This window comes from Sus scrofa, chromosome 13 (assembly GCF_054392235.1).
Source record: "Sus scrofa isolate SSC_HxYL_T2T_F1_AM1 chromosome 13, Sscrofa_HxYL_maternal_Yorkshire_Landrace_v2.0, whole genome shotgun sequence".
NCBI classification, from domain to species: Eukaryota; Metazoa; Chordata; class Mammalia; order Artiodactyla; family Suidae; genus Sus; species Sus scrofa.
In genome coordinates this window covers 65,274,438-65,286,658 of record NC_139395.1, presented here as the reverse complement: position 1 = coordinate 65,286,658, position 12,221 = coordinate 65,274,438, and the positions used below count along the sequence as shown (strand labels likewise).

The window sequence follows — 12,221 nt, the reverse complement described above, 5'->3', positions numbered from 1 at the left end:
ATGACATGGGTGACGTTTCTGCTTTTGGAACCTGGTCTTTAGTAATAAAACAAAAAGGAGTATATACCTTATGTTCCTTCCTAACTTTGAGGTTGACTTTTGGTGATGATTTAGTACCACAGAAATTATCTAACTTTATCTCTCTCCATTAGACACTGTTGAATAGCCAGTTAGAAATTGAGAAAATGAAAGTTGAACAAGAAAGGAAGAAAGCAATTTTCACCCAAGAAGCAGTAAAAGAAAAGGTATTAAATTTCATTTTGCCCTCTTTTTGATGTATCCATTTAGTAGCTGTTGTGATTAATCATTATTATTTTATAATTTTAGCTCTACTTTATAAATAACTTTTCTTATGTCCAAAGTCAATAGTGATGAAGTCTAGTTGTTAAATCAGAATGGCTGCAGAACAATATAATTGTATCCAAAAAGATCTGTGATTTCTAGGATTTGAATTATGGAAGTACTTGCCCCTTTTTAAATGAATTCTGTGGTCTCCTATTGACACTAATCCACCTCATTTGGCCCCATAGGCACCTTGCGAGTAAAACTCACAAGCGAACTGTTTGTTCACTTTCTTTTTGATTAATGAAGGTAATTTTTCTGAAGTTGTGTTTCCTGTATTTAAAGGATTGGAGTGGACTCAGTAGTTAGGATAATATATAAAAAAATACCTATGTGTACACATTAAAATTACCTTTTGAGTTTATTTAGTTTAAAAAATATAGTAAGCAGCAAGATCCTGCTGTATAGCACAGGGAACTATATCAAGTCACTTGTGATGAAACATGATGGATGATAATGTGAGAAATAAAAATCTTTAAGAAATATGTAGTAAAAATAAAATGAATAAGCCATAAACTTTATGGTTCATAAATTTCATTGATAATCTTATTCTAAAGAAATAGATTTAATTGGTGGCATGTTATGTAATATGAAATAAGTAGTTCATATAATTATTTCAGTGAAAACACTCTCATTCCATTAAGAATAAACAAATTATGTTGTTGTAATATAATGGGTCCTGTGATGATTTGACCAACAAGTTTGTCTATACCTTTAAATTGCTAAATATTATGCCTTTGATAAGACTTCAGAAATTGCAGCTGTAACATTTAGGAGGAAACTGGAATGAATCTTTGTTGTGACTAATCCTAGATAAGTTTCTTGCTTTTCTATCATTTCACTTTTTAACCTGAAAAAAAATTTTTTTTAATACTTTAAGGAACGGAAGCCATTTTCTGTTTCTAGTACTCCCACAATGTCACGCTCAAGTTCAATAAGTGGAGTTGATATGGCAGGGCTACAGACGTCTTTTCTCTCTCAGGTGATGTTTATTTCTTATATGCATTTAGTTCTTAAACTGAATAACATTAAAGGGAGTATACAGATAGCAGTTCTCACCGTGACCTTACCATTCTGTAGACAGTTCATCTGCATATTTTTAAGGCACTACTAATTGCTCTGAGGAAATATAGATGATTTTCTGCCTTTGAGAAAGTCACAGACATTTTAAAGTAAGAATTGACCAAGCCATTTTATTTGAACCTTATAATGAAACTATAGTAACTGAAGAACTATATGTGTTTTCTTTAATTAACATAGGATGAGCCTCATGATCACTCATTTGGACCAATGTCTGTATCAGCAAATGGGAGCAATCTTTATGATGCTGTAAGGATGGGAGCAGGATCAAGCATTATTGAAAATCTACAGTCTCAGCTAAAGCTAAAGGAAGGAGAAATTACTCATTTACAGGTATTATAAAAATTAAATTGAATTTTGAGACCCTATAGGTAGCACCCTTCATTTTCACCTTAATTCTGAGCAAGTTGAGAAATAAAATGAAATAGTGGCATGTGAAGCCCCAAATAAATCATGTATATTCACAATAAAGGATAGGTGGAGAAATTTGGAAGGATGGAAGCCAAATGGGCCTGCTGACAAGTGCCAGAATTAGGGAGATTGTCACAGGAAGTGCTGGGCTGGAATAGGCCTCCCCATATGCTATATGTAGCCTGCTCAGTTAGGACTTAGAGGCGTCTTGGAGCAGACAGCTCCTTGTAGACAGCTTTTTCCAAAAATGAAAAAAAGGAGGTTGCTGAGCTGAGTATTTTATTCTTCCCAGATTCACCACATAAGTAAGTTGCTCCAACTCCTCCTGTGAGGAAGGAATAAAGGTGACAAGAGATATTAGAATTCCAACATCATACATGTGAACGAGACATCATGAGTGGGCAGGAGGGAGCATCCTCCCATCTTTTCTTGCTTTTTAAAAACTTAATGCTGTGAGAAATGGTAAAGCATTTTACCTATTTTCATTGCTAAACTTGAAACACTCAAAAGTAGAATTTTCCTTTTTTATTCTTATTTATGATTTTATTTAGTTGAAAACATTTCTCTATTAAAGAAGATGTCCTTGAAATGGAAGAAAATAGATCAGAAAATTCTTAACACCTGTTAAGTGTGTGTAGCCTAGTGTTATACTTGAAGGCACAAATGAATTTCTTTGGTAGTTGATGATAGATTCTACCAGTATGACCTACATAGTCGATGCTACATTAAAGTATGTTTTTATTTCTGTGGGTTCTTGTAATTTAGAATAACTGAAATGTATACCATTTCCTTAGCTCAGAGAAAAATACAGAGTTGCATGTTTCAAATAGATGATTAGATTTTCTTCAAATCTTTTTCTCTCTTTGATAGTAAACCCTAACAATGATATACCCCGAGAAATTTTGAAACCCTTTTTGTGCCACTGTTTTCTTCTAAGAAAAGACTAGCTCAGAGTTCCCATTGTGGCTCAGTGGAAATTAATCTGACTATATCCATGAGGACGCAGGTTTGATCCCTGGCCTTGCTCAGTAGGTTAAGGATCTGACGTTGCCATGAGCTGTGGTGTAGGTCGCAGACGCAGCTTGGATCTGGTGTTGCTGTGGCTGTGGTGTAGGCCAGAGGCTACAACTCTGATTCGAGCCCTTATCTGGGAACCTCCGTATGCTGTGGGTGTGGCCCTAAAAAAGACAAAAAAAAAAAAAAAAAAAAAAAAAAAAAAGAGCTAGCTCATGGTTCTATGTCAACATACCTATTTCTTAGAAAATAACCCATTAAATATGTTTATATTGGTGGGGTTATTAAAGTGGGGTTATATTAACAAGGTATAGTTTGATTTAAATTACTTTCTGCTAATCTTTCAGCTAGAAATTGGCAATCTAGAAAAAACACGCTCAATAATGGCTGAAGAGCTAGTTAAATTAACAAATCAAAATGATGAACTTGAAGAGAAAGTGAAGGAGATACCCAAACTTCGAACTCAGCTGAGAGTAAGTATTCTTCACCTAAGGATGAGTCTAAGATACTTCAATTTAGTTACATTAAATCTCTTATTTTTAGTTTACATAAAATGCCTATGTGCATGTTAGTGATTTTGTTTGATAATTAGAGTATTAATATTTGAGTAAAAAACTGTTTGGTGTTTTTTTTTTTTTTTTTTTTTTTTTCCCCTTTTTTGGCTGCTCCTTGACACATGGAGTTCCTGGGCCAGGGATTAGATTTGAGCTGCACTTGCAACCTATACCTCAACTGTGGCAACACCAGATCCTTTCACCCACTGTGCTGGGCTTAGGGATTGGATCTGCATCCTGGGGCTGCAGAGATGCTTCTGATCCCATTGTGCCATAGTGGGAACTCAAACTTTAAAGATGAATCTTATCTTGCTTGTCACTTAGCCAAGGCTCATTAATAATCCTGAAATTTTGCATGATCTTAATAGTATTTTGTTGATTGATGTTATATGTATCATCACAATTAGTATATTTGGTATTGGGAATTGCTGTTAAGCCATATGTGAGAATATGTTTTGACTTTTCTTATGGTGTAAATGCCAAGTAGTATGTAAACCACAGTGAACAAGAGAGACTGAAATTTCATCAAATGTGCTGAAATTAATGGGAGAAAAAGACAGATTAAGCTATATTTGGGTAGAATTGTAGATTTAGTGGAGAGATATGTTAAGGTTAATTCCCATCTGGCTTAAGGGGTTTTTTTAATTCTTTTATTTGTTATTTATTCCAACAGACTGAAGCATGAGTTTTAATTTTTATGAGAGATGACTGTACACTTTTGTTTAGATTGTAATGTGTTTTTTGATGGCTCACCTATGATAATAAAATATAATATTAGAGATTTTCTGTAGAGTTATTTATAAAATTATAAACAAATATATTTTATAGGATTTGGATCAAAGATACAACACTATTCTGCAGATGTATGGAGAAAAAGCAGAAGAGGCAGAAGAACTTCGATTAGATCTTGAAGATGTAAAAAATATGTATAAGACTCAAATAGATGAACTTTTAAGACAAAGGCTCAGTTAACTTCTGAAAATTACATTCCCATCAAACTGAATGTAAACATTTAATATTTAAGTCAGACTTCCAATAAATTCTTTTATAGAATTAGAAAGTGGAAATTACTGTAGAGTTCAAAAATTGAAAAAGAATTGTTTTATAGTATGTAGTAATATTTGCAGTTAAATTATTTTGTGCAATATTTGAACTTTATTTTTGAAACTTCTTCAAAGGTTTATTTTTTAAAGCGCCTTTTTTTTGGGGGGGGGCCTTGAATAGCACAGAGATTTATTACTTTATCTTCATATCAATATGGTTAGGGAAGGAGAATGGTGTTCATATATCATATTGTAGATATATAACTAATTGTATCTATAATTTATATGTGTTTGTATATATTGAGAACATTTAAAGAGTGATAATTAACATATTGACACTTTGAAATCTTTCACATTTAAATCTTCAGTGTCTCTAATTCCTACTCATGAAAGTGGACATCAGGTGTTCAAGTAAAAAATTATTAAACCTGTGATTATTAAATTTTGAAGTACTTTTTCTTTTAAAGTAGAAGTCACACTGACACTTTGAAATTTAAAGGGTAAATAATTTAAACTTAAAAATTTTTGTGGTCTCAAATTTTATTTCACCCAGATTTCATGATTAAGTCTATACAAATTTTGGTACCTATTTGGAGAAAACTGTAGCTATTTAAAGTTATCTAGACATGATTGGATAGTGGAAAAATCTACTTAGAATGATTTTGTGATGGTATCATTAACATTAAAGTGGTTTTGAAGTATTGTCTTACTACCCTATAAAATGAAGTGAAGGTAATAAAATTACCAACAATTTTATTTTTAAAATTTATGGGAGTTCCTGTTGTGGCTCAGTGGGTTAAGGACCTGAGTTGTCTCTGTTAGAATGAGTGTTTGATCCCTGGCCTTGCTCAGTGGGTTAAGGAGCCAGCATTGCTGTAAGTGTTACCGTGGCTGTGGTGTAGGCTGCAGCTGCAGCTCCAATTCAGCCCCTAGCCTGGGAACTTTCATAGGCCATAGATGTAGCTGTAAAAAGAAAAATAATTTAATTGTTCACATTTTGTAAAGCCTTATTTTTGGCACATTAAAAATGAATGTTTGATATTACAGTATATTCATAACAAAATAGAGAAATTATAGGAGTTAAATTTGGCATTTTTTAATTCTCTATAGTTTATCATTTAATTTTTTTCTTGAACCTTTAAACTTAAAAATAGTGTGGAATAGCTGAAAAAATATCTTTGCCTTCTTCCCAGCTGTGTTTTAGACTTGTGAAATATTTTGATACATTTTATTACTGAAAGTCATTTAGCTGCCCTTTACTGGCAAATAAAAACTCTCTCTTGATATTTAGTTAAATTTTAAACACTAGATCTTTAGAGTATGGCTACAAGTAAGCCATGTTGAAGATTCTGGACTGCTTTTCAGGGCAATTCAAGTGACCTCATTTTAGTTCTTTTTGTATTTAAGACAGTATTTCTGTCATTGGATTCTGATTTGTAGCATTAACAGTCTTTTGGTGTGAACCAAATTCATTATAACTAATTTTCTATATTTTAATGGTAAAAAAGCAGTATAATAGCTTTTTGTCAGTTGGATTTTTTTTTTTTTTTAATATTCAGGGGCTGACAGAGAATGACAAGACTGATAGCAATAAGAAATGTACAGAATTAGAAGATGTAGGAAACTTAAGTTACAATATTCTGTCAAGTGTTTGAAACTAGACGTTTAGGAATTATGAAATTGTTCTTTTAATATATCCATTAGAAGGGGGGGAACCTTCAGTTGATGAGAAAAGATTGAAATAAAACTCCTTTACCTTTCAATTTTATAATATTAAATATTCTCTTTTCTTAATCCTTATTAACATTAGTAAATCAACTCAAAATTTTAAAGTGTTTTCAGTTTATTTAACAACGAGAAGCAGTTATTTAATATTTAAGTCTTTGGCTGTATATTACTATATACTGTTCTTTACCCACAAATTAATAGCTGATGTTTGTACTGATTTTATTTCAGTATATGCTCAGATCTCTCAATACATTTGTAAGTTGAGAAAGTGTACTGAATTGCTTTCTTGACAAACTCCACTAAATGGCAGAATACCTATCGAATATTGGTTGCTGCATTTTGGTGTTTATCATTAAAACTGATTATCTATCCATGTTCTAATTAAATATTTATATTTTAATAGATAAGGAAATAGTTTGCAATGAGATGTTTCCGTTCTTGAAAGAAAATAGATAATACAAATCGTAGCAATGTCAAGAATATTAAAAAGGTGTAAAAGAGGTATGCACATTGTTGTTTTATATGAAACCAAGTAAGCACAGACTATGGGTATCCTTCCAACTCTTGGGAAGCTAAATTGAGACTACCATTTCTTTCTTTCTGTTTACCTCTTTTTTAAGAACTTCCAGTTGTACAGTGTTTAGCGTATGGGGATGTATCAAATGTATCTATACTGTGATTTAAGAGACTGTAAACCTGGATGATTTCTGACCTGGGAAAACATGTAGATTAAGTGAAAAGAAAAGTTTAGGAAAATTCTTTTCTTGTAATCCTTCGATTGACATTAGATTTATTAATTATACATTTTATTTAAATGCTTATTAAAAGTATGTGATTTATGGAGTTCCCACTCTGGTGCATCAGGTTAAGGATCCAGCATTACTGCAACTGTGGCATAAGTCACAGCTGTGGCTCGGATTTGATCCTTTGTTGGGAACTTCATATGCCGTGGGTGCAGCTGAAAAAGAAAAGGGAGAAAACATGTGATTTATAATATTTAGAAATTAGCCACACAAAAGTAGAAAATGACTAGATATTTTACCTTGTTTTGCCACTTTCTAGAATGTATACCTGTATGTTCTAATGTATCATAATCATTCATTTTCATTTAAAAATCAAATTTTCATAATTCTATTCAGTTTTAAACTATAACAACTTTAATTTCATATTTTGTAAAGGGCTAAAAATATTTAAACTACAAATGGCTATTATATTTTAATTCTAAATAAAAGATAATGTAAATAATAAGCATGGATCTAATTTGAATAAAGATTTAAAAATAGTAATAATGTATTTCATTTTTAACATGATTTAGAGTGGTCAGTACCAATGAGTGAAAATAGTTTTGTTTTATGAAGATATTGACTTGTATAACTTTGGAATTCTTAAGAATATGAGGATAGGCCTGGATTTTCTATGAGTTATATTACTAAGAATTTTATTAGTCTTAAAAATAGTTTTCCTAATGAAGATAGGTTTTTGGAAAATATAATTCTAAGGCTTTACTTCTTATAATTAACTGGTATAATTACTGTAAGGGTGGTTTGTGTCTTTAAAAAGTCTTAAACAGAATCAAGCTATTCTTCTACAAGTCTTAAAACAGGAATTCCCGTCGTGGCTCAGTGGAAATAAATCCGACTAGGAACCATGAGTTGCTGGTTCGATCCCTGGCCTCATTCAGTGGGTTAAAGATCCGGTGTTGCCGTGAGCTGTGGTGTAGGTCACAGACGTGATTCGGATCTGGCATTGCTGTGGCTGTGGCGTAGGTTGGTGACTACAGCTCTGATTAGACCCCTAGCCTGGGAACCAATATATGCTGAGAGTGCGGCCCTCAAAAGACAAAAAATAATAATAAATAAAAAATGAAAGTCTTAAAGCATTTCTATATTCAAATTATAACAGATAAAATAAGTTATCCTGAGTTCATATTGCTTGTACTATTGAACTCTGCATCTTTATCCTTTAAAGTACTTTTTTTTTTCTCTTTACTACTGCACCTGTAGCACATGGAAGAGCCCAGGCTAGGGGCTGAGTTAGAGCTGCAGCTGCTGGTCTATATCACAGCCATGACAGCACTAGATCAGTAGCGCATCTGCAACCTATGCCACAGCTTGCAGGAATGTTGGATCCTTAACTCACTGAGGGAGGGCAGGGATCGAATCCACAGCCTCGCAGAGATGAGCCACAATAGAAATGACCTTTAAAGTACTTTTAAGTTATTGCCTTTACACATACCCATTTAACTTTTAGTAAATCAAGTTCCTTTAACAAGATAGAATAAGAATTAAACGTATCTTTCTTCTTAATACTTCAATGCTTTTTCTTAAAACTCATGCTTCAATAGTGCTCTCTCTTGTGACTCAAGAGAATTTACTCTTAGTGCTGCAAGAATTCCTCATCCTGACTTACTCTCAAGTAAGCTAAATTTTGTTTTCATTCCTCAAATAATGCTAGGCAAGGGCTAATGGGAGGTTTTTCCATTTGCTTAACATTAAAATTCTCTTCTTCTTTTACAGGTAGTGGGCATGGTAGATGGAGGTGTTCCTTTCAGTTTTATGTAATGCCATGCCCATTTGTCTCTTGAAATTTATAATTTTAATTTTTACAGATACATATTATTAAAATCTATGATCATAACTCATAATAGGAAACTTAGTACTTGGCTATTGTAATAGGCTTAACCTCAGAGTATTCATACATTTCGCTGTACTTTATGTGAGATTACGGGGTGCTGACCCAAAGCACAATCAGGGTGTTAGGTAGTAAAATGGTATGCATATCCTATTCTATTTAAAAAAAAAAAATCAGGAACACATACGGTCCCAAGGATTTTCACAAAATGAATTGTATACTTTTATTTATTTATTTATTTAGTCTTTTTAGGCATGCGGTATGTGGAGGTTCCCAGGCTAGGTGTCAAATTGGAGCTGTAGCCTCTGGCCTATGCCACAGCCACAGCAACGCCAGATCTGAGCTGCATCTGTGACCTACACCACATCCTTAACCCACTGAGTGAGGCCAGGAATCAAACCCACAACTTCATGGTTCCTACTCGGATTCATTTCCGTTGCACCATGATGGGAACTTCAAATTGTATACTTTTAAAGTCAATACCATTATCTTTGTTTTTAAAATGAAGAAAGGTTAAATGATTGCTCAAGGTCATAGGGCAAATAAGTGGCAAAATTGGGATTTAATTTGTGCAGTTTGGCTCCAGAACCCATGCTGTGAACTATTAACTATATAAAGCTGCTTCTCTTACTGTTTTTCTAGTATATATAGATCAACTGTAGCATAAGATCAAATTTAGTCAAAATCTGTTTGCTTAAAATTTTAATACCTTTGAATTATGGTTTAAGCAGTTGAATATATCAGAGAACCAATAAGCAATAATCTACTAATAGTTCATCATTTTTCTAACACTCTTTGTGAGCTATCTAAAATGCCGATATAAAAAAAAAACAAACAAAAAACAAACAAACAAAAAAAAATAAAATGCCGGTATATGAGCAGCAAACTTCCCACACACTTAGCAAACTAGTAACACAATGTAAAAATGATGATTATACAAAATGTCAAAGTTACATAAAATAGACCACAGATAATGAATCCCCATATACTTCTTAACATTTACTCTCTAACTGTTCAACAATTTATGGCCCATTTTGTTTCACTTATACTTAATTTATGCTTCCTCTCAACTCATACTGTTTTGAAGCCAATTTCAGATATGCGGACTTGATTATTTAAGTCTGAAATGTTTCTGTAAAAATTAATTTTACCTCATCAGCTATTTGGTTATTTGCATCATAAATCATATAGCAAAGACAGGATAAACATGCTTTATTTACCAGTTTTCACAAAGTTGTCTCCTTTCTGTCATCAAAGATGAACATTGAGGTTTTGGCTTGTATATTTGGTTGATCAGTTGGATTTTTCGAATATAATATTTAAATGTATTTGTCCTTCATTACAGTTACCCTACTGATGCTTTAAATTATTCTAACTTTGGGGAGTTCCCGTCGTGGCGCAGTGGTTAACGAATCCGACTAGGAACCATGAGGTTGCGGGTTCGGTCCCTGCCCTTGCTCAGTGGGTTAACGATCCAGCGTTGCCGTGAGCTGTGGTGTAGGTTGCAGATGCGGCTCAGATCCCGCGTTGCTGTGGCTCTGGTGTAGGCTGGTGGCTACAGCTCCGATTCAACCCCTAGCCTGGGAACCTCCATATGCCACGGGAGCGGCCCAAGAAATAGCAACAACAACAACCAAAAGTCAAAAGACAAAAAAAAATAAAAAATAAAAAATAAATAAATAAATAAATAAATTATTCTAACTTTGGCAAGAGGGAACTATCTCGAACTGATGCCTGAGTCCTTTTGATATGATCCTCTAAGCCTTTGGTTGCTTCTTACTCATGTAAGATCTTTCAGATTCTAGTACATTTCCTCCCCCCTACCTAAGATCATTTTTCTTCGGGCACCCCAAATTATCTATTTTTCTATGGAGCCCATGTTCCTTAAATGGGAAAGCTTGCAGAGATCACAGTCTGGGCACAAGGGGTGCCTCTACTGTAATGTTGGTTGTCTCTAGGCCTCTTCAGTGGATAACGGAGGACAGATTTGTGTTTAAAGATAAAATGTATTAATTCACACTGTTACTTCCATTTCCAGTTTGAAACTATGGCTTTTTAGGTAACTATCAGGCTTATGACTACGTTGCATTTCAAAAATTTCAGCTTCAGAAGTTCCCATTGTGGCTCAGAGGTAATGACTAATACCTATGAGGATGCAGGTTCAATCCCTGGCCTTGTTCAGGATCAGGCATTGCCGTGAACTGTGGTGTGTGTAGGCCACAGAACGAAGCTCAGATTGTGTGTTGCTGTGGCTGTGGCCTAGGCCAGCAGCTGCAGCTCTAATTCAACCCCTAGCATGGGACCTTCCATATGCCAGAAGTGTGGCCCTAAAAAGACCAAAAAAAAAAAAAAAAAAGAAAAAGAAAAATTCAGCTTAAAAGATACCATCTTGATTACTTTTATTTGGTTTATCCCAATCAACATTGCCACCAGCAGTTTGCCTTCTGAAAACAATTTATTGTAATTCCCTTGGTCCTGAGGTTACAAATACTGTTTCAAAGTCTCTTGGGGAATTTCCGTAGTGGCTCAGCAGCAATGAATCTAACATCCATGAGGATGCAGATTTGATCCCTGGCCTTGCTCAGTAGGTTAAGAATCTGGCATTGCCCTGAGCTGTGGTGTAGGTCGAAGACTCAGCTTGGACCTGGCACTGCTGTGGCTGTGGCGTAGGCTGGCAGTTACAGCTCCGATTTGACCCCTAGCCTGGGAACCTCCATGTGCTGTGGTGCACCCTAAAAAGCAAAAATAGTCACTTGGGATGGCATCTGGATTCATTTAGTTTCATTTTTCTGTCAATTTTCAGGGATTACTTCTTTAAAAATTAATTTTGTTTTATATTGTAAAATATTTATGATATTAAAGTCATCTCTATATAATGCATATTCTAGAAGTTATCTTCTTTGTCCCCTACCTTACATTCTCTCCTTCCCCCATAGGTAATCATTTTATTGTTGTTCTATTTGTAAATAATAATTTATATATATAAATAAATATACCCTTTCTTCAATAAAAGAGAGCATATTGTACATTTTTTTCTACTGTGCTTTTTCCACTCAATAATGTATCCTGCAGTATATAGTGATATTTCTTAATCCTTTTTTATATCTGCATTGCTCTACATTGCATGAAAATATAATCTATTCATCAGTCTCCTGTTAATAGACATTTGAGTTTATTGTTTTTTGGGGGTTTTTTTGTAAATCAACTATACTTTATTTATTTTCTTTTTTTTATTACTCAAATGAATTTATCACATCTGTAGTTGTATAATGATCATAACAATCTGATTTCACAGGATTTCCATCCCACAGCCCAAGCATATCCCCCCACCCCCCAAACTGTCTCCTCTGGAGACCATAAGTTTTTCAATGTCTGTGAGTCAGCATCTGTTCTTCAAAGTTCAGTCTGTCCTTTTTTC

At 33.9% G+C, this 12,221-nt stretch overlaps 1 protein-coding gene across 1 annotated transcript in view; it reads left to right on the top strand.

Annotated features, from left to right (window-relative positions):
- The window catches only part of TMF1 (TATA element modulatory factor 1), a 33,131-nt gene extending 25,673 nt beyond the window's left edge, over positions 1-7,458 (top strand). Inside the window, exons 13-17 of the mRNA XM_021069200.2 lie at positions 153-245; positions 1,223-1,324; positions 1,603-1,755; positions 3,195-3,320; positions 4,230-7,458. Coding sequence (XP_020924859.2) covers positions 153-245; positions 1,223-1,324; positions 1,603-1,755; positions 3,195-3,320; positions 4,230-4,373 — 618 coding nt within the window. The 3' untranslated portion in view covers positions 4,374-7,458. The remainder of the gene's footprint in view (positions 1-152; positions 246-1,222; positions 1,325-1,602; positions 1,756-3,194; positions 3,321-4,229) is intronic.
- Positions 7,459-12,221: the final 4,763 nt, after the last annotated feature.